Source organism: Magnolia sinica, chromosome 19 (genome assembly GCF_029962835.1).
Source record: "Magnolia sinica isolate HGM2019 chromosome 19, MsV1, whole genome shotgun sequence".
NCBI lineage: Eukaryota > Viridiplantae > Streptophyta > Magnoliopsida > Magnoliales > Magnoliaceae > Magnolia > Magnolia sinica.
In genome coordinates this window covers 17484778-17508844 of record NC_080591.1, presented here as the reverse complement: position 1 = coordinate 17508844, position 24067 = coordinate 17484778, and the positions used below count along the sequence as shown (strand labels likewise).

The window sequence follows — 24067 nt, the reverse complement described above, 5'->3', positions numbered from 1 at the left end:
ATGCCATACTACCATATAAATATTTTTGTTAGCATATCACCAGGGCCATAGATGCGCACATCGTCTAGCCTGCCAACACCCATCCGACCTAGATTGTTAATTTTCTTGATATTTCATGATTTTGTATCTAACGATCCAGATCGATCTCTGAGCATACAATTTGGTCAGGTGGATATTGTTTTCCTCAAGTTTAATTCTTTAATTGGGTGATTAGACCTTTTATCAATGGCTAGATTTGACCAGATCATTGATTTAATGGTCAAGGTCATTATTTTGATCTTTCTTTAATTTCTATGGTCCAGATCCAAGATCGGCTTAGGGATCGTGATTAACATACAATAATCAAGATTTATGGGTTCTTAGATCAATATTCAACCTTAGGGGACAAGATCCACCATTCAAGAAAGTGTATGCGGTGGGGCCCACTTAAGGAGGCCTTTCAAGTTGGCTGGCCCGACTCTATACTACTTTATTGGCATTGGATCTTTCATCTTAAATGATATTAAAACTCATCTTTAGATTAAATCTTCTATTAGGCTACTAAAATCAAGATCTTAAGGCGGGGTCCACCTAGATCAATTTTTTCCACACATGGGCCCTACCCAATTATGTATGATTAGTCTAATCTGTGTATCATTGTCTTCTTAATTGTGGATTCTAAAATTTATTCTCAAACTAACTAATTGGATTAAGATCATATGGTGGGGTCTGCCTTGATTGATCATGACCACTCACTGCAAGGAGTAGAAAAAGATTTGATGAGGATAATGTGAAGAAGAGATGAGAATATTGAGAGAGAAGGAGGAGGAGAGTTTGGGAGAGATGATATGTGTTAGGCTTGCATGCCCTAACACATAATATTTTATTATGAAAAAGCATATAGTACACTGCAGGGGAATAGGGAAGTATGCACATGCACTTACACTAAAAGGACACACTATAAATATAATACACTAGCATTCTCTATACTCCCCCTCAAGTTGGAGCATAGATGTTGATCATGCCCAACTTGTCACGAACACGATGAAGAGCATCTTGACTCAAGGATTTTGTAAGAACATTAGCAAGTTGATCCCCAGATCGAACAAAAGGAGTGACAATTTCCTTAGAAGCAACTTTCTCCCGAATAAAGTGACAGTCAACCTCAATATGCTTGGTTCGCTCGTGGAAAACTGGGTTACGAGCAATATGGATAGCCGCTTGATTGTCATAGTGAAGAGGAATAGGACCCGAAGGAGGATAGCCAAGTTCTTCAAGAAGATTGCGAAGCCACACAAGTTCACATGTCGCATGAGCCATAGCACGATATTCAGCTTCAGCTGAGGACCGGGCAACAACTGGCTGCTTTTTGCTCTTCCAGGTTATAAGATTGCCACCTAGGAAGGTACAGAAGCCGGATGTAGAGCGGCGATCAAAAGTACTACCTGCACAATCAGCATCGGAATAGCCAGAAAGATGAAGATGACCATGCAACTGAAAGTAGAGGCCAAGACCCGTGGCTGATTTTAAATACCGAAGTATGCGGTAGACAGCCGTGAGATGAGAAGTATGGGGAGCTTGCATGAATTGGCTAACAACCCCCACCGCAAATGAGAGATCTGGGCGAGTAATAATCAGGTAAATAAGCCGGCCTACAAGTCGTCGATACATCTCGGGATCAGTAAGGAGAGCACCATCATCTGGTTGAAGATTCTGTGAAGTATCCATGGGAGTGGTGCAGGCTTGCACCCTAACATGCCAATCTCCACGAGAAGATCGAGTGCATATTTTCGTTGTGACAAGACCAATTTGGATGATGAGCGAGCAACTTCAATTCCGAGGAAGTAGCGAAGAGGACCAAGATCTTCGTTCTCAAACTTGGTCTTTAAAAAATCTTTTGACCTCCCTCATTCCAGCAGAATCACTACCGGACAAAACAATATCATCCACATAGACAATGAGAACCATGATTCCCGTCGATCGACGACATATAAAAAGAGAATGATCAGCATGACTACGAACAAAGCCAAACTCCAAGAGAGCTTGACTAAATTTTTCGAACCATGCACGTGGAGATTGTTTGAGTCCATAAAGAGCCTTCTTCAACCGACATACAAGTGTAGGGTTGTGAGAAGCAACAAAGCCAGGAGATTGATGCATGTAAACTTCCTCTGCAAGATCCCCATGGAGAAATGCATTCTTAACATCAAGCTGCAACAAGGGCCATGATAAATTAACGGCCAAGGAGAGCACAACATAAATTGAATTAAACTTAGCCACCGGAGAGAATGTCTCGAAGTAATCCACACCATGAGTCTGTGTATAATCTTTAGCAACAAGACGGGCTTTATAGCGATCAATTGAGCCATCTGGAAGAAACTTGATTGTATAAACCCATCGACAGCCAACAGGCTTATGGCCTACAGGAAGTGGCACAAGATCCCAAGTATGATTCTTCTCAAAAGCAGACATTTCTTCCATCATCGCCTTTGTCCAATCAGGACTCTGAAGAGCATGTGAGAGAGATCTAGGAATAGTCTGTGATGAAAGGGAAGCTGCAAACGACTGAAAAGACGGTGAAAGATGATCATATGAAACGAAATTACTAATGGGGTGTTGAGTACAAGATCGTGACCCTTTGCGCAAGGCAATGGGAAGATCTAAACTCGAGTTAGGAGAGTCACCTGAACCAACATCCAAAGTAAGCGGAAGGGTAGATGACTGAGCTTGTGAAGATTTATCTCGACGCTGATATACCCGCAGAGGCTTAGGCTCAACCATATCACCAACAGGATGCTGAATAGAGGGGAGAGGAGTTTTCCCATGATCATTAGTGGAAAGAGGATAACAGTTATACTCCCCCTGACGCGTAAGAGGATCACAGAGGGATCTGCCTGGAGAGGAGAAAAAAGAAAGATCCTCAAAGAAGGTGACATCGGCAGAGACATATTTCTTGCGAGTCAATGGGTCAAAGCATTTATAACCTTTCTGACTCCGAGTATACCCTATAAAGACACATTTAATCGCCCTGGGACTAAGTTTATCATTACTCCCATCAAAAATTTGAACAAAGCATGTACAACCAAAAACTTTAGGTGGTAGAGGAAATGGGTTATCATGAGGATACAAAATAGTAAATGAAGATTTATAAGACAGAATACGTGAGGGTATACGATTAATAAGAAAAGTAGCAGTTAAAAGAGCATCACCCCAAAAATGTTTGGGTAGATGCATACCAAGTAGAAGGGTGCGAGCAACGTCAAGAAGATGACGATTCTTTCGTTCTGCAATACCATTTTGTTGAGGAGTGCGAGCACATGACGTCCTAGATAAAATACCACGTTCCTGCAAGAAGGACAGAAAGGCAGTAGACATGTATTCTCCCCCATTATCAGAATGGAGGGATTTGATGGAACAATGAAATTGAGTGCACACTTCATGATAAAACACTTTAAATGCATCAAATACTTCACTTTTAGATTTCAAAAGATAAATCCAAGTCATGCGGGAATAATCATCAATAAAGGTAACAAAATATCTAAATCCAAAAGTCGAAGTAACCGGAGCTGGTCCCCAAACATCCGAGTGAACCAGAAGAAAAGGTTGAGATTTCCTCCCAGAAGAGCTAGGAGGAAACGTAGCACGATAATGTTTAGACAATTCACAAATATCACAGCATAATGGTTTAGTGACAGGTAAGGAGGGAAATACAAGTCTCAATCTAGCAATGGATGGGTGGCCTAAGCGGCAATGCCACCGAGTCATGGACTCTTGATCTAGAGAAAGGGTACTAGAAGCGGCAACAGGTGTATCATCGAGAAGATAAACGCCTCCTCGCTCATGCCCCCCACCAATCACTCTCTTCGTCTGTAGGTCCTGAAACAAACAATAAGAAGGAAAGAAGGTGATGGAACAATTGAGTGATTTAGTAAGAGAGCTAACAGACAATAAGTTTAATGGAAAACGAGGCACATGCAATACGGAGGACAAAGACAAGGAAGAAGAGAGAGGGATGGAACCAATCCCAGAGATGGGAGATTGGGTTCCATCTGCGACTGTGACATACTGAGTGGGAGAAGAAGAAGAAGAATAAGAAGAAAAGAATTGCAACTTACCAGTCATATGGGAGGAAGCTCCAGAGTCGATGACCCAGGAGGTAGGAGAGGATGACGCAAGAAGGGCAGTACCTGACTGGGTCGAAGCCGCGTGAGAAGGCTCAGGAATATCCTGAATGTGAAGCTGCATAAGGGCATCATATGCTGCCCGAGAAATGATAAGAGACTCCTGAAGTAGACTGCTCAGCTGTCGGGGTGGAAGACTGTGTCTCAAAAGCTGGAAGCAATAGAAGCAGCGGCATACGTAGGACGACCATGTAGCTGCCAGCAATAATCAATAGTGTGATTAGTTCCACCGCAATGTGAACAAATGCGGGAACCATCACGTCCTCGTCCACGTCCACCACGACCACGAAGACTACGGCCGCCGCGACTGCGATCTAGATTGCGGCCTCTACCACGACCACCAAAACCAGAAATGCGCCTTGAGCTCAAGGATGGTACCCTAAGACCAAGGGAGTACTGATCGCCAACAAGATGTGCCGAACGCTCGGGTGGCACAAATGAATGAGAAGGAAGAGTAGAGATCATAGCACGCTGACACATGGCATAGACTGTCGTCAATGGGGGAAGAGGATCCTGCATAACAACCTGATCGCGAACGTGAAGATAATCAGAACTCAACCCAGCGAGGAACTGCATGATACGAGTATCATCCTGTTGCTTATGAGCATGTTCATGATCCTCTTTACATTTGGAAGGAAGAGGCTGATACATATCCAACTCATCCCACATACCCCGAAGCATCGAATAGTAGTCTTTTAAGGATCTGGAGTTTTGTTGAAACCGACCAATTTCTTGAATAAGCTGGAATACCCGTGAAAAATTCTGAGATTCCGAGAACATATCATGAAGCGTATCCCAAATGCCTTTAGCCGAGGATAAAAACATCACTGAGTGGCTAATCGAGGAATCCATGCTATTCAACAACCATGCAATAACTTGATAATTCTCCTTTGTCCAAGACTTGTAGGTAACATCTGTAGAGCTTGGGGAATCATCCAAAATATACGACAACTTGTCACGGGCTCCTAAAAATACTTTTACAGATTGTGCCCATTGAAGATAGTTGTCACCATTCAACTTAATGGAGGTAATCTGCAAGGGGTTAGATTCAAGAGACCCTATGCCAAGAGATGAGGGCCCTTTGTCAGCCATAATAGAGTCCAAGAGAAATAAACCTATGCCAAGAGACCCCCTATGCCAAGAAAGATTGATTCAAACAACTCTATCTCACTCAATCCTTCAACATAATAAGAGATAAACCTCAAACAAATGTCAATCATCCAAAATACCATGAAACGCAGTCAAATAGGGCCTGACCGAGTGAAAAACGGCCCAGCCGCACGCCCATTTGAGGTTAAAAACCTCTCAAACATTGATCTTAAGTAAAAAATCCACCATGGATAGCCTGGGAGGAAGATTTCGGTCCATCTTGAGCAAAGAAACCGAAGAAAAGCTTACCGATTTGAGGTAGATCGAAGAAAAACGGAATCTGGAACCGATTTTCGAATTTCTCTATTTCGCCCAAAATACCATGAAATGAGGTCCAATAAATTCTGAAAAAATCATGACAAATCTTCTAAAATCAAGATCTATCAAACCCCTAAACTTTTAGCTCAAACAGAGCCCATGGGTCCGTACAACGCTGACGTCAGCCGTACGGCTGCTGACGTCAGCAAGGTGACGTGTCGCCTCTCAACCTGTTGGATGCGGAATGCCTTGAACTTGCTCTGATACCAAGTAGAAAAAGATTTGATGAGGATAATGTGAAGAAGAGATGAGAATATTGAGAGAGAAGGAGGAGGAGAGTTTGGGAGAGATGATATGTGTTAGGCTTGCATGCCCTAACACATAATATTTTATTATGAAAAAACATATAGTACACTGCAGGGGAATAGGGAAGTGTGCACATGCACTTACACTAAAAGGACACACTATAAATATAATACACTAGCATTCTCTATACAAGGCCCACCAAATGAGATGATCGACATGCTTCTCATTCAAATACAATATCAAATCTAGAGTTTGGATCTCTTCATCACTATATCACTACATCACGATATCTCTTGATCTTGTGGTGGGCCACCATCTTATAGTATTAGTAAAGGCATGAGAATTGCCTATAATCATGGTCATGTTCATTAGGATGGATCTTAATTTACATTTTCCATTTTCTTCAATGCAGGGCCCACTACACTCTCAAAGATTGATCTACACCATTGATCTATATTCACACGAAGTGATCTACCATGATCTAGAGATGATCTAAAAGATAACATGTGTGTTAGAGTGAAAGCCACCCTAGATCATCGTGGATCTCAAATAAATCATCAACATATTCTTATTTCAATATACATGATCCAATCTAGTTTCTAATCCAAGATAGTGTGATGGGGCCCACTTTCATGATCAGGGATCTAGTTGGGTCCCACTACACATCTAGGAGATGGATTTACAATATTCTAAATCATTTCAAAAAGAAATTTTACGCCAACTAAATGCCTTCTTTCTAATACCGCTAGAAATCTTACACTAACCATTCATATACATTTAAGAGAGTGTACATCTATTTTCTCCCTACGGCCACACGTACAAGCCCATAGGTTGAAAGCAATAAAAGAAAATTAAAAACTTGATTTCCCCTTGCTTCCCCTATCTTTGTTCCCCATCCCTAACTCTACCCTAAACCCTAGATCCCAAATTTCTAAAAACCCTAATTCATCAAGCGATCGGTCGATCGTTCGATCGATCTTTGATCAATCTCGATTGATTAGGCTCGGGCAATTGATCAGGGTCAAAACTGTCTAGCAAGCTTTTTAGGTAAATCTGAATTTTGGCCAATCAATCGATGGCCCTCGTTAATCGATCGAGGACAGAGCAAAATCATCCAACAAGCTTTTTGATATATGTTGGACCTAGTCGATCGATTAACAGCTTAATCAATTGATCGACAGTGCTAATTTCTGCTCTTTTTTTACCGTTGGAACTTGTTTCCTTTATAAAGGGCATTCATGCATTGGGTTCTTTGATGGGTTTTTGGTACAATAAAAGCTTAGAAGATTCCCTACTCATATCCCACATTCCTAACCTCTAAATCTAAGAGATCTAAGTCATATTCCTTGTGATTCATGACTTGAAAGAGGATTCTAACCTCAATGAAGGAGATGAACTTGATCTCCACCTTGTTCTAGAGATTAGACTTGAACCCATAATAAAATTCTTGTCTAAATTCTATAGAACACCCATCTAGGTGAATCCCCTACGAATTACAACATTCCCATGAGTTGTAGGAGATTCACCCAACCTCCCATCACCTTGGTCACCTTAATGGAGCATTGCATGCAACGTGTTTGATCATGGAGTTGAAGTATTGACAAGCATTGACATCAACGACCGAGGGAGCAAAAGGGGAGCTTATTGAAGCACGGGAGAACATCGATCAAACAACCCGAAAGGCATATCAAAGAGGCTCGATTCGACAAGTGTCAAGTAGTGAGTCCATACTCTCTTTCCTTGTGTAGGATTGAGGTTAAGAGTTTGTAAGCCAAGCTTGATAGGTTCTTGTGCAGGGCTGAATTCACCGCACATGGGTGCATATGTGTCAGTCTCCGTGGGAGCCTCTGGCGGGAGTAAACGTAGGTTGGTTAGCCTATAGAAAACCAACTAAAGTCTCTTGTGGGAGTCTCTAGCGAGAGTCTACGCTAGGTTCTTGTTTAGGACCGCAGTTCTTGTGTAGGGTTGTGAAGGTTAGAGGTAAACCTGATTTAAAACCTCCGATAGTGAATACTAGTACACTTAGGGAAAGTGCGTCCGCCGGAAGTGGAGTAGAGAAACCGAACAACTATACATGCTTGTGTTTGGGATTGCATTTGAACACTTCACTAATTTTGCTTATGTGATTGATTAGTGAATTATATGTATGCATGATTAGATAAATGTTAGAATTTGAATAGTTAGTACATCCCACACACATGTGCACTGTCGTTTATAGATTGGTTGCTTGATTAGCATATCTATTGTAGTCTATGTGATTGGACCCTCCATTGGCTTTGAAGCCTTAGTGTTAATTGCCTTACTCAGTTTAAATTGGCATATTAGTTTAAGTAATTGTGTTAAAAGGCATAAATTTATTTTGTCCTAATCACCTCCCCTCTAGGACCTAGCCAATCATTCCTTAGCTCCGCCAAGCTTCCGCGTGCCATGGTAGACTATTCCACATAATTTCACACATAACCTCGAGGTGTCATCAGCCATAGTGCGATATTCTGCCTTCACAAAAGAACAAGCGACAACTCTCTGGTTCTTGCTTTTCCAAAAGAGAAGATTACCTCCCACAAACATGCAATGGCTAGTCATTGACTTCCGATCATCAAAAGACCTTACCCATTCTGGATCACAATACCTCTAAACTAGAAGATGGCCATGATTAGCATACAAAAGACCCTTGCCCGGTTAGCCTTCATGTAGAAAAGGAGTATGTAGACTTCTTCCAGGTGGTGAGGACACAGGGATTGCATAAACTAACTCATAATACTCACGGCATATGCAATGTCCAGCCAAGTAAATCAACTTTCCCATTAACTATTGATACATGTGGGGATCACTATGAGCCTCTAACACCTTCATATGAAGATGATGATTCACCTTTATAGTAGTCTCTACAGGATGAGTGCCCAATATCCCAGTTTCTTAAAGAAGATCTAGTGCATATTTCCTGTGAGAACACGGGAATCAGGGTACAATATCCAAGTGTGCAATGGTTGAACTCTAAATCATCATTTGGAAGAATCTCACATGGAGTTCAATGATAGAAATCCATTACTTCCAGGTTAAATACAAGAACTTTTATACACTTGATGATGGTATCTTTGTAATGATAAGGAACTAAATTGAACAAGAAGGTGATCAAACATGTTGACTCCACATTTCACAGGTTTCTTTATGATCATTACGTAAGTCGTGTTGAAACGTTCAACAGTTTACCATTCTTATTTGTTCGCAAGTTTAATTGTTCTTTGCATGTTCTCTTGTTTTGGTTAGCTTAGAAGACAAAATAAATAAATAAAAAATAAAATAAAAATAAAATTTTATATATATATATATATATATATATATATATATGTATATATAGAATTTGATGTTTCCATGAAACTTTAAAACCTATGATGCATCTTCACATGAACCAGATACATTACCACTCCCATTTCATATTGGACTGACCATGGTTCAAAATGTCAGTCAATAAAAGCATGGTTAGTTGTAGAAAAATTTCTTGGACAGGCTATTTGGGTCTGTTGTTGTTGAAAGTTAGGTTATCCAGTCATCATGAGCTGGAGCAGGCTATCTGGGCCATTCCATCCTGGACTAGCTATTTTGTAACTGTTTGTCAAGTACCCTAAAATAAGGAAGGAATATCTAACACATGTGGCGCATGTGCACGTTGACATCTTGGCATAGTGGTTCATGTGTGGCACTATAAAATGTAAAGTGGATATATGGCACATACCAAACTCTTAAAGATGTATGGTGGCACTTGTGGCATAATTGTGGCTCTTGGATTGACAATGTATTGGTGGCACATGAAGGGCACTTGAAGGTTGAATGTGGTATACTTGTAGTGCTTGATGATGGATGGTGGTACTTGTGGCACATTGACAACTCTAGGCATGTGTACCATAACCAGACAACTGGATAGTTTGGCACATACCATAACTAGGATTTGCAAGCCTGAGGTATTTATAGGGACAACAAGTCCTTTCCAATGGTTAAAAATTGGGATTTAAGTTGTTTTCGCTTTTCTTGGGCTGTGTAGAATAGCACCAAAGAAACCATAAACAAGTTGTCTGTCCAGGAGTAATCTTTTGTTTCTGCCATAAAAAGCCCAAACAATCATTTTTGTTTAGCCTTCTTTATGTTTTTTTTTTTCCCTTAAAGTTCCATGTACATTCACTTATCATTCTAATATTGTATGCAGAATCACAAATTGCCACTTTCTTACAATTTCCATAAATATATGGTGCGCAGCATGGAGGATGAGTTCCATAAAATAGTGGGCATCAGGTTTGCTCCTAACCTTGAGATTCAACCTTTCATATTAGCTTTTATTGTATTTTCAACTGTATTATAATAGTTAAGTTCAAAATTAATATCAAGAAAGATGTGGGCTATTTTAGATTTAGACTGGAATGCAACAACCTTTTTTCCTCTCCTCCAAACATTCTCTTTTGTGATTGATCTTTTGTTGGGAACATCATACCTATAACCCATGACAATAGGAATGGCGCTAGCTGTTAAGATCTCAAGGAATTCTTTAATTTGTGATTGATCTTTTGTTGGGCTTTTGTAGTAGGCTTTGTATACTAAAAACTATCATCTTTCAGTTCCATTCACGTTACTTCAACTTGATTCTTTGTTTATCATTTGTACTGTGAAAACGAGAAACGCTCACTCACTAAACATGATTCTATCTTCAGTATTTTGATGTTACTTGTTGCAATTCGTCTTTTATTGCAACAGCCTATGTACAGTGTCTTCTGAGAACACGAGTCATCTCTGGCCTTTCCTTCTTTCGCGATTTTTGAGAATGCATCCTTTAGTAGGACAGCTACATGCAAGGTTTTGAGCTAAAACTTGGTCTTCATTTATTATTTGCAGCTGGCCACTTTGGATCTATGCCATATTGTGTATTTTTGTAAACGTTCATGGTAAGTTTTTCTTATCACTGGCAAAACTTTTAGAGCATGCAATTCTCTATATCAATTTGGGTGTTTGATTTCTTGGAGAACCCCTCTCCTTCCAATTTCAGGACTAAATGTCTACTTTTGGCTTTCTTTCATCCCTGCCATTGTAAGTATCTCACCACTAGTCCTTTTAATGGAACCAGTGAGATCTTTCTTCCTTCATTCACTTGTATTTATATCTAGTATTTGCTATGTTTTCTGAATTTATATCAAAGCTGGTCATGTTGGTGGGTACAAAGCTTCAACATGTCGTTGCCCAGTTAGCTCTTGAAATTGTGGAAGCAACGGGTCCATTTGCAGGGAGTCAATTAAAGCCTCGTGATGATCTCTTTTGGTCTAGAAAACCAGAACTTCTGTTGTGGTTGATACAATTTATCTCCTTTCAGGTGATGATATTATAATCCTTACATCTCATTTCAGAACTGTTCCCTCGTGCTCGTGTTATTCAATTCAACTCATTTTCCTTGTGCGTACAGAATGCGTTTGAAACGGCGACATTTATCTGGGCATTGGTAAGACAATAATCTTCCATTAGATTCATAGTTTCACTCACCCACCCACACATACAATACACACACACACGCGCGCGCGCATATACACCCGTGCTGCTTCAATATTTCCACCATCTCTAGGAAATTGTTAACTTACAAAGTTATGAGTAACTAATTTTTGGCTTCAATAAGTATCATATTGAATATTGTCATTTTCATAATATATTTGAATGCTCATATGCTATAACTTCTATGATTTTTTTCCCATATAATGTGCAGTTTTGTATGAATATACACGCATCGAATAGATCATGTGCTATTTCATTTTAAATAAAGAATATAACATTACATCACAAATATGCATGCACACACATTTTTATATTTTTCTTACAAATGGATATGTGCATCTACACAAATATGTGCTCATTAAGGTTTTGAAAATCAGGTTCTGTAGGTTGCATTAGTCGGGCCCAAAATGATACAATACGGGGAGTACTAGACTGTATTGGACCCATGCACACCTTCTTTTTTTTTCTTTCTAGAAAAGTGCCAAAATATCAGTACCTTTGCAACCGCAGCGATGAGGCGGTTGATGTGGCAGGAGTCTTAGTGACGTAGGACAGCCCTAATTATGATGCATGCTCATGGAAATAATTAAACAGCGGAAATAAAAGGAATAAATGATCTAAAATTCTAACAATAATCATCATAACTGAGAAAATCATAAAGGAAACATGCAATGGAGCGGGCCATCACTACAACCATGGAGTATGGAATTCAATTACTACTTAGGTTGGATCCGGCGAGGGATGAGACCTCCCGATCTTGCATGGTCACACCCAATCGATCAATGAAGATCACTAGTCCGAAGAACCAAGAAGTTTCTCGGATTAGGGATTTGAGAATTTGGGGATTTAGGGTTTAGATCGGTTCTCAAGATTTTGATCGAAGAGGACTTAGCCAAAATAAAAAAATAGAAGAAAGAAAGTTATTACCTTGAGGAAGTTGGAGGGGCACAAGAAATTAGAAGAAGAAGATCAAGGGGAGAGAAGAAGCACCATTAGAGAGAAGAGAGGAAGGAGGCAACCAAAGGGTTTGCTTTTCATTCATCAATAGTTGAAATTCGTGTTTAGGGCTTTACCCCACTTAAATAAGCAAATAAAGACATAAAATTACTAAAATACCCCTAGAATAAGCAAATAAAGATATAAGATTACTAAAAGACCCCTAACTAAGTCAAAAATGCACAAATAACATAAGTATGTGAAAGTTTTGGCGCTCGGTATTCTTTCTCCAATCTTACTTCACATGTGTCTTACCTGAGTAGGGTCTTAGTTATGTCCAATCACATGGGAAAGGTCTTCAACTCCTCAATAGTTTCCTATCCACAAGGACGGCACTTGTGGTTGGCGCTTTCCGTTGGTACACCTTGAATGCACTGTTCGCATCAATTCCCCTCGGGTGAGAAAAACTCGACTCGACGAGTTGAAACTTTTAGCGCTCGAGTAGATGCGGATCAATACCTTGCAAGCGTCGCCCGAAAACGTGTTGAATGGTTTGTTTTTCCACGACAAGATACCTTTGGAAACCCCCATCTCTCGTGGATACTATCTCGTCAAAGATTTCCTCAATTGCTTCTTTATGGTTAATTGGAGGAGGGGTGGAAGGGGTTGGGTAGCAAACTCGAAAAAAGGCCATGAAAGGGACGATGTATCAATAATGGGAGTATGGGCACCTAGATCTTCCACATTAAAAGTTGGATTAATGCTCATTTCAGGTGGAAGGAACCCGATACTCGTTGGACCCAACCTTTTGTAATATCTTGAATGGTCGGACTACGCGCTTGTAATTTCTTTGCCAGATCCTTGAGAGAATCGCTCGGGCCTTATTCGCACCATTACATAGTCTCCTTCTTGAAATTCTTGCACTTTACGATGAGAATCAGCTGAAACTTTATAATCATTATTGCTCTTATTTAACCGCTGTCTAATATGTGTATGCAAATCATGAATATGGCGTGCGAATGCATCGGCTGACTCAAAAGACCTTTGGGTAATAGACATAGGTAAGAGATCTATGGGCATTCTAGGTTTATAACTGCTTACAAGTTCAAAAGGACTCAACCTTGTAGATCTAGTAACTGACCGATTATAAGCAAGTTCGGCAGTTGGTAAAATTAGGTCCCAAGTCTTAACATGTTCACTCACTAGACAACGTAGAAGATTTCCAAGGCTACGGTTTACCACTTGTTTGACCATCTGTTTGTGGGTGGTAAGCAGGAGAAAATTGCAAACGAGTTCCCATAATGTGCCACGGTGTCTTCCAAAATAGCTAGTAAATCGAACATCACGATCGGACACTATGGTTTTAGGTAACCCATGGAGCGCACCACACCATCAAAAAAGAGACGAGCAACATGACATCTGACGTCTTTGAACATGGGAGGAAATGCGCCATTTTAGAAAAACGGTCCCACGACAAAAACGGAATCGTGCTTTTTTATAGTCTTGGGAAGCCCGAGCACGAAGTCCATACTAATGTCTCGCCATGGAGCATGTGGCACTGGCAATGGCGTGTATAGCCCGGTATTTTGCTTTCTTTGCTTTGCCAGCTGACATGTTCGACACTGCCCTAAAACTTTGGCTACGTCTCGCTTGAGGCTTGGCCAATAGAAACGATCTTCCACGAGGGCAATGGTCTTATCACGACCAAAATGGCCAGCTATCCCTCCTGAATGAAGCTCCCAGATGAGGAATTCACGAAGGGACATACGGGGAATACAAAGTCTGTCTCCCTTGAAAAGAAAGCCATCTTTAAGAACATATTCACCCATAATATGCTGGTCACTAGAGAATGACGCGTAAGTACCCCCAAAATCAGGACATATGGGGTATTCATCTTTCAGTTGCTCAAATCCGACTACCTCTACACTCAAGGAGTTGAGCAACGCCACTCTCCTACTAAGGGCATCCGCTGGTTTGTTTTCAACCCCGGCCTTGTGTTTCAAAACAAACGAATATTCCTGAAGAAACGCTACCCACTTGGCATGCCTTGGGTTGAGTTTCTTCTGAGAATGCAAATATCTCAAAGCCTCATGGTCAGAAAACAAAACGAATTCTTGCGGTAGGCGGTAGTGTCGCCAATGTCTCAGGGATTGCACTACCGCATAAAATTCTTTGTCGTAAGTGGAGTATTTTTGTTTTGCCTCATTCAGTTTCTCACTGAAATAGGCCACTGGGTGTCCTTCTTGACTCAACACTCCACCTATACCGACACCAGACGCATCGCACGCTACTACAAAGACTGTAGAAAAGTCAGGTAGACGCATAGCAGGAGCTTCCACCGTCTTGCCCTTAATTTCTTTAAAAGCCTTGATGGCGGCTTTAGACCACACGAACTCTCCCTTTTTCATGCACTAGGTAATGAGAGCCATGATCGTGCTAAAACCCCTAATGAACCGACGATAAAAGGTTGCAAAGCCGTGAAAACTTCGCACCTCATGAATGTTCCTTGGTTCTGGCCACTCAACTATGGCCCTGACTTTTTCAGGGTCTGCGCACATCCCTTCAGATGACACTATAAATCTTAAGAACACAACTTGATTAGACATGAATGCACATTTCTTAAGATTAGCGTACAACTTTTCCTTCCTAAGGACACTATAGACCTTCTTTAAATGTTCAAGGTGTGATTCCTTAGTGGTACTATAAATAAGAATATCGTCAAAGTACACCACTAGGAATTTTTCCATGAACGGCCTCAAAGTTTGTGTCATCACCGGCATGAAAGTACTGGGTGTGTTAGTCAAGCCGAAGGGCATGACCAACCACTCATACAGCCCATCTTTCGTCTTAAACGCCGTCTTCCACTCATCTCCTGGGCGTATATGAATTTGGTGATATCCACTCTTAAGGTCTATCTTAGAGAATATAGTGGACCTGGCCATCATGTCAAGCATATCATCAAGTCTAGGTATAGGGAACCTATACTTGACAGTAATTTTGTTTATGGCACGGCTATCCACACACATGCGCCACGTGCCGTCTTTCTTTGGCATCAACAATGCAGGCACGGCACACGGGCTCATACTCTCTTGGATGAAACCCACAAGCTCATCAACTTGCTTCTTCAACTCTGCATGCGCTGCAGGGTTCATTCTGTAGTGAGGAAGGTTCGGTAGAGTAGACCCTGGGACAAGATCAATGGCATGTTGTATGTCCCTCATAGGTGGCAGCTCATTCGGTAAGTCTTCAGGAAATACATCACTGTATTCCTTCAGGACTGAGGTCACCTCACAACGCAACTCTGATGGAACCTCAGGTGTAATTTCTCTAGCCACAAGGGCATACACCATAGAATCCTCCTTAGCCTCTTTTTCAAACTCTCTTGCGCGGATTATATGTAAAGACTTAGGTTTGGATTTCCCCATTTCTCTAGGCTCACTTGCCTTCTCATCCTTCTTCTTCCCTAGTGTATTCTCAGGTGGCATGGGATTAAGTTTGATCTTTTTACCATTATACATAAAAGTACACGCATTCGAACGGCCAAAGATCGTGACATCATTATCGAATAGCCACGGTCTACCTAGGATAACATGTCCCACATCCATAGGTAAAACATCACACCACAGGGACTCTTTGTATGACCCAAACTCGATGGGGACTAGACATTACTGGGTGACAGGTAGGGATGTCTTGTCAACCCAAGAAACTTTATACGGGTCTGGATGAGGTGTGGATTTCAGTTTTAAGCGATCTAAGGTGCTAGTGGAAATCACATTCTGACAACTTCCACTGTCCACTATCACCTTACAATTCTTTTCACCACACTTGGCAATAGTGTAGAAGATAGTGCTTCGACGCCAGTCAACACTTCTAGACTGAGCTAACACACGCCTGACTATCGCAAGCGTTGCTTCTCCATCCACTTCGTCATCAGTAAGTCCTCCTACCGGGTGATACTCTTCAACTTCATAATCACCCTGGTCATCTCCACCCTCGTGGGACTCGCCTATAACTAAGGCGCTCCCACGGCTCTTCGTAGGACACCGATTAGACATGTGGCCAAGGTTGCCACACTCATAGCACCTCACTTGGCTCATGTTACTAGGACCGGCACCAAGAACCCCTTTGCCCTTGTCCTCCCTGGGTCTAGGCGGAATGGTCGCTGTGCCCTAGGTTGATTACCAATATTAGGTCTAGTTCCTTGGGAACTAGATCTAGTATTGGAGTCTCGGGACTCAAAACGACGAAAGACAGGAGCCTTCAGATATTGCTCTAACTCTTGCACGACTTGATATGCTTCATCTAAGTCCGTTAAGGGCCGAGTAATAAGCTCGCGCCGAAGATCCGCACAAAGGCCCGTCTTGAAAACGAGAGCGTTACTAGAGGGTCTTCTCGGATATCACATCGCATCACATACTCTTCAAATTTAGCGATGTAGTCAGCGGTAGGCATTGACCCTTGGCGTAAGGATTGCCATTGGTCAAGGAGCTTCGGTATGAGAGAGGAAGGTACTTCTCCTTCAACTTCTCTTTCATCTCATACCAATGTGTGATAGGGGCTCTACCAACTCTCTCACCCTACGCTCGGTGTTGGTCGGAAGAGCTTGGCTTGACCCACAAGCTTCATCTTAGCAAACCGCATTTGACGGTTTTCGACATGTCATACCACTCAAAGTAGTGGTCCATGTAAGCCGTCAAGGAATGCCTTGGGATCAGCGTCCATCAAAACTTGGAGCCTCAACCTCACACTCTTCATCGCACGCTCATCTGGATCATAACGGTCTTGATGACCACATGTGGCTCGTGCCTCTCGCACCACACCACGACGTTACCACGATCTCTATCCTCACTACCACCACGTGTGGCAGCCACGTTCTTCAATGATTCCTTCCACTTGGGAGTGCGCATCTTCCCCTACGGCGGGGTTTTCCTTTTGGGACGCCTCTAGTTGCTCCACCTTAGTCATGGTGGTGGTAATTTGGTTCTCGGCGGGCAAACTCACGCCTTTGACCCGCTTCTAAGGCGGTTATCTTTTGTATCAATTGAGCAAGTTGCTCAGATAACTGCTCGTTATTCATGGTAGGTTGAAGTCCGAAACCTCTACCTCTTCTCGTGGGCATACAATGAAGACTTGAACCAAACTCTACCTAACTAGACTACTAGGTGTTATGACTTTCAAGATGAATGCGATGAATGCAAAACTACTATGAACTGACACAATTAAGTTGAAACAGGAAACAACTCAAATCTGAAAATTTTCCAGATTAGGAACTTTCTAAAATTGAAAAGTTTCTAAAATTGAAAACTTTCTAAACCTAGAACTTTCATAAGTTAAACCTAAAAATCAAAACCCTAATTTGATAACTCGATCTAGACAAAAACCATGCAAGCCTAGGCTTTGATACCAAATTTGACGTAGGACAGCCCTAATTATGATGCATGCTCATGGAAATAATTAAACAGCGGAAATAAAAGGAATAAATGATATAAAATTCTAACAATAATCATCATAACTGAGAAAATCATAAAGGAAACATGCAATGGAGCGGGCCATCACTACAACCATGGAGTATGGAATTCAATTACTACTTAGGTTGGATCCGTAAGGATGAGACCTCCCGATCTTGCATGGTCACACCCAATCGATCAATGAAGATCACTAGTCCGAAGAACCAAGAAGTTTCTCGGATTAGGGATTTGAGAATTTGGGGATTTAGGGTTTAGATCGGTTCTCAAGATTTTGATCGAAGAGGACTTAGCCAAAACAAAAAAATAGAAGAAAGAAAGTTATTACCTTGAGGAAGTTGGAGGGGCACAAGAAGAAATTAGAAGAAGAAGATCAAGGGGAGAGAAGAAGCACCATTAGAGAGAAGAGAGGAAGGAGGCAACCAAAGGGTTTGCTTTTCATTCATCAATAGTTGAAATTCGTGTTTAGGGCTTTACCCCACTTAAATAAGCAAATAAAGACATAAAATTACTAAAATACCCCTAGAATAAGCAAATAAATATATAAGATTACTAAAAGACCCCTAACTAAGTCAAAAAATGCACAAATAACATAAGTATGGGAAATTTTGTGCGCTCGGTCTTCTTTCTCCAATCTTCCTTCACATGTGTCTTCCCTAAGTGGGGTCTTCTATATGTCCAATCACATGTGAAAGGTCTTCAGCTCCTCAATATTCGCCTATCCACAAGGACGGCACTTGTGGTTGGCGCTTTCTTCGTTGGTACACCTTGAATGCACCTGTGTCCGCATCACTTAGGGTGTCGAGGTTCCAGTCACTCAGGTGTGCACAGCCAGTCCGGGGCCCCCCCAAGGGCATCGGATATCGTGCTTACACGTGTGGAAAGGGTACGGAAGGGATGGGGTATTACATGTAAACTGCAATGCATCCCTAGAAAGTTTTTGTCAAAGACACAAAAGCATAGTTAAATGTTCCATTCAATTAACTTGGATGTAGAAACAACTTGAGTACACTCAGGGCATGTTTGGGTGGCTGCAATGCACTGTGATGTGGTGCATTGTGCAATAATTACAAATTACAAGACATATCTCCTGGTATTGTGATAATTTGGCTGAGAATTCCTATGTTTGGATAGGCATGGTAGTAGTGCAATGATTACAAATCACAATACCTACCTCCTAATTAAGATGGTAATTCAACAGGAGACATACACTCCCATGTTTGGATAGGAGATTTCTATTGCGATGTATTGTATATTTGTAATGATTACAAATTCCAATTCCTTTCTCCTATTACATCTGCATTTGACCATTGAATTACATGTCGGAATACTAGTTTTAAACAAATACTATAAAAATGTAATGATGGTTACTTACAATGCACCACATCCAATTACCACTATCCAACCACCAATTACACTATAAAAATGTAATTGGTGGTTATTTACAACCACCAATTCCCACTATCCAAACACGCCCTTAGGTGCAAGAGCATGGAACTGGAGGTTGGTAAAATGTTGGAGGCATGTAGGCTCAGCAAGTTGGACCAATAGAGAGATTTTGAAGCAGGAGAAACACAGTTGGCAAACGGTTCCTATATAAAAGAAAACATCATATATATATCTAGATAGTAGTTGTATTATATTATACGGCTATTTAACTAATAATTGATAAAGAATTAGAACAAGAATTTAGGACGAGAGGGTGATAAGGGACATGATCTGTTCTTGAAGATGGAAGACTTTCTCCATTAATAACTTTTAGATATTGTCAACATAGACAATTGAAACTAGTTATAAGGTTTCATGATCAAGTTGATAGGTTTTGTTGCTCCAAAATTGACGATCCATTTGGAGAAAGGCTTATGAGGAAAAGGCAAACTAGGAAGGACTTGGAAGAACACCATCTTTGTCGAAAATCAACCAAACCAAAATACGTTGAAGCACATTATATTGAATGGATATAGATTGGAGTGCATGTTGGATCAAACTTCAAAGGTTGTAGTGAAAAACTTTATGGATGAACTTGGGTTTACAAAGGCAGTGTTGGCTTGTGAGTGCCATGAATCTTCCATCACCATTTAATCTTGTGACCACCTTTGTCATGATGTGCAAAAGCATTAACCTTCTTATGATTGCCGAATTGTTCCATTTTCTTTACCAGAACTTTTAAGATCACAAGATGCCAGTTTAGAATAATTCTCAGCAGGCATTGGTCAGGTCATTGTTGGATTATTTTCTTCGATGTATATAAGAAGTGCACTCGTTGCACTAGAAGTATTTTCATTAGAATTTTGACTTTTAGAAACCCGAACTTCAGGGGGTGCCACAATACACATATTTGTATATTAAGTAATAAGAAATTTTGTAGAAGAGATGCATTCATAATAAATTTCCATTTAATGGGGGCCTAGAAGTGTGTACTATCGGAAGAAATCAGTGCAATAGTAACCAAAATGAGTTCATTTCATACCAGTCATTAGAACACAATAATCACTTAAATTTATTTCTAAATCAAAGAAAAGTCATCCATCCATCCATCCATCCATGCATGCATGCATACATCCATACATACATTAATACATCCATCCATCCATCCATGCATACATACACTAATACATCAACCCATGCATGCATATACACATACATACAAACATACATGATCCATCCATCCATCCAACCATCCATGCATTCATGCAAACATGCCGGACCTAACACTAGGGGTGGCAATGGGTTGCGTTACTGAACCAAGCGAGCCCTATGCCTGACCTAACACTTAAGACCCAAGTCCTAAGCCTAAGCCCGAAAACCTTGGTTGCACCCTACCCGGCTTGTCTTGACTCGGCTTGACCCAAAAATTTTGATACAATCCTTATTTCCCACTTGAATGTTATTAATCCATTTGTTGATTACGAGGGCCCCAAATGCACAAAGAATAGGCATTTTTGAGGAATGAAACCTATGGTCTACATTCAAGATGCATGGGTTGCCCAACCTATGATTGAAATGGCATATTTGTAGGATATAACACATGTACATATGAAGTTGGCTTAGGCAGGGTGGGCCATGCCAAGTTGGGCTAAAATGACTTGAGACCAAACCCGACCAGAAAATTGATCGGGCCATTCACGCAAGGCCTAAGTCCGGCTTAAAGCAAGGTCAAGCTCGTTGGGTCATGTGGGCTACCCAGACCATTGACACCCTTAGAAATAATTTCCACAAGAAAAGGCATGTCCATTGATGATAGGATGGTTGTGCTATTTGAAAGGGTGTATGTAATGCAGGGGCATTTTCACACCGGGCTCGAGTGGGGTAGCCCGTGGGATGCGGGGACATACTCGGGGTGGGTGACCCATGTGATTTGGGGACCACGGGGGAGGTCTCGTGTTCGACTCCTCAGCGGCGGTGATTAATGCAGAGGCATTTCACATCGGGCTCGAGTGGGGTAGCCCATGGGATGCAGGGACACACTCGGGGTGGGCGGCCCATGTGATTTGGGGCCCACGAGCCCACAAGGGGGGTTCGGCGGAGGTCCTAACCCATGAGATGTGGGGCCTGGGCTATGAGATAAAGGGATTAATTCGCTATTCTCTAACAGTTCGAGCTTTTAGAGCAAGTGGTTAATTGTCCTGCATCAAATTTGGTATCAAAGCTTAGGTTTTTTTTTTTTTTTTTTTTTTTTTTTTTTTTAAGGGGGAATGCATTGCATGTTTAGGGTTCAGTTTAATTACGTCCATTATGCATCAAGTCTCCTCATATAGACTTAATTCACAATATGGGCTGCTGAATTTTCTGTTGTCAGAAAATCCCCAAATTTCATGGCTGAATTTTCTGTTAGCAAATTATTTGGGTAGTTATGTTGCTGGAATTTTAGTAGCATTGTGTAGTTTCCCTCATATAGAGTCCTATAAGATCATTTAGTCTCATTTAGACGTGTATAGTTGTATTAGAGAGTCTTTGAGTTGAGTGAGTGGTTGTATGCTCACATGTACTGGTCGTGGTTTTGGTTTGCACCCTAAGCTAAACATGGAGCAATTGCAAGAGTCAATGAACAACATAACTCGGCAGTTTGAGTCTTTGGGTAGGCGCTTGGAACAACGTATTGACTAACGCTTGGATTAGCTTAATGTGCACGTTACCCAATTAGAGACCTCCACCCAGGCAAACCCCGCTATTGGGGAAGATGCCCAATCTCAGGCAGGTGGTCAGGAGGATAGACAAGGGAATGGGGGTGGGCCAAAGGAATGGTCATGAGTGTGCACCCTTGCACCCACCCCGCGAGGGGCATCATGATCATTATGACCTAGATGTTCAACTCCTCAAGGGAGTTAAGAATAGAAGCGCCTACGTTTAATGGCCACTTGGACCCTAAAGCTTTTTTAGATTGGTTAGCGGATATGGACCACTATTTTGAGTGGTGCGACATGTCGGATGCTCGTAGAGTCCGATTTGCCAAGATGAAGCTTGTGGGCTAAGCAAAGAGGTTTTAGGTTACTGTGGAGCGTAAAAAAGAAATGTTTGAGGGAGCCCCCAATAGTCCATTGGGGAGAAATGAAAGAAACTCTAAAGGAGAAATACCTCCCTTTCTCTTATCACTTGAGGTTGGTTGAAGATTGGTAGTCTCTTCGACAAGGTTACATGAGTGTGGCTGAATACATTGAGAAGTTCGAATAATACTTGACCCGGTGTGAAGTTGAAGAGGATCCTGTACTCACTCTTGCTCGATTTAAGATGGGCCTCTGTTCTGACATTATGAGAGAGTTGCTCGCCAAGGACATAGACACTCTTGAACAAATGTATCAAGTAGTGTTGAAGGTCGAGCAATACCTCAAAGCATCTATGGGAAGACGATTTGAGTTTCGTGATTCTGGCGCTAAGGCCAACCTTTCTGCGGCTAAGCCTAGCACTGAATATCAATACAAGCCTTTCAATAGTTCTCAGTCTAGGCCCAAGGATGATAAGGGTAAAGGGGTTGTCGGGTCTAGCTCGCGCAAAAGTGATACGACTAGGTGTTTTAGATGTTAGGGGTTTAGTCACTTTACCCACCAGTGTGGCACGAAAGAGGGCACCAAGGTGTTCCTTATTGATGGGCAAGTAGAAGTAGTGCCCCCAGAAAGTGACGGTGAGGAGGAAGAATATGAGCCAGCAGAAACCCTTAGTGATGAGGAAGAGGGAACGCAAGAGTCTACGACCCTTGCAGTTGTGCGTTGCGCCTTTACACAAGCAAAGAATACCGACAATTGGCACTACAACACGATCTTCTATACTTACGCAAAATGTGGTGATAAGAGTTGCAAGATGATCGTGGATAGTGGTAGTTGTGCCAACGTGGCATCAACTGGCACTGTGAGCCGTTTGGGCTTGAAGCTTGAAGCCCATCCTCAACCCTATAAAGTGTCTTGGGTTGATGAAACTTCAATTTCAGTCTCGCACCGTTGTCTTGTTCTTATTCAGTTTGGATCATATAAAGACACACTTTGGTGTGATGTTGTTCTTATGGATGTAGGCCATATCATTTTGGGTAGGCCCTGGCTTTATTACAGGGATGTCACCATATTTGGTCGTTCGAATGTGTGTACATTTTGGTTTGAGGGCAAGAAAGTCAAGCGAAATCCACTTTCACCCAAGAACATGATTGGAAAGGAGTCCACCACAAAGAGTGGTGTGAGTGGCTCAAAACAATTGAAGGAATCGAAGTCCAAGTCTAAGCCTCTTCATATTCTAAATGACAAAGACTTTGAGCGAGAGATCGAGTCGGACTCGATGGTGTACACCCTTGTGGCTAGGGAGAGTGCACCAGAGGCTAGTGTAGAGTTACCCACTGAGGCCATTCCGGTAGTGGATGAGTTTCGTAATGTCTTTCCTGATGATCTACCAGATGAACTTCCCCCCTATGATGGATATACAGCACGCCATTGATTTAGTCCCTGGGTCGACTCTACCAAACCTCCCTCATTACAGAATGAACCCAAAGGAGCATGCAGAGTTGAAGAGACAGATTGATGAGCTCCTAGAAAAGGGTTTTATTCGAGAAAGCATGAGCTCGTGTGCGTGCCCGCCCTTCTTACACCCAAGAAGGATGACACATGGAGGATGTGTGTTGATAGTAGGGCAATCAACAAAATCACAGTCAAGTATCGGTTTCTCATACCGCGTCTTGATGATATTTTGGATATGATGGCCAACGCTACTATCTTTTCGAAAATCGACCTCAAAAGTGGTTATCACCAAATCCGTGTACGCCTTGGTGATGAGTGGAAGATGGTCTTC

General features: G+C 41.7%; 1 protein-coding gene and 1 long non-coding RNA gene across 2 annotated transcripts in view; one reads left to right on the top strand and one right to left on the bottom strand.

Moving 5' to 3' along the window:
- LOC131234536 (MLO-like protein 4) overlaps positions 1-24067 on the top strand; it is a 73925-nt gene that overhangs the window by 17273 nt on the left and 32585 nt on the right. The window contains exons 7-11 of the mRNA XM_058231477.1: positions 10075-10160; positions 10755-10804; positions 10906-10946; positions 11056-11226; positions 11317-11352. Coding sequence (XP_058087460.1) covers positions 10075-10160; positions 10755-10804; positions 10906-10946; positions 11056-11226; positions 11317-11352 — 384 coding nt within the window. The remainder of the gene's footprint in view (positions 1-10074; positions 10161-10754; positions 10805-10905; positions 10947-11055; positions 11227-11316; positions 11353-24067) is intronic.
- On the bottom strand, positions 3483-4292 carry LOC131234894 (uncharacterized). Its single transcript, XR_009165830.1, has 2 exons — positions 4095-4292; positions 3483-3855 (listed from the first exon to the last, which is right to left on the bottom strand). It is a non-coding gene; the product is annotated as an uncharacterized LOC131234894 (long non-coding RNA).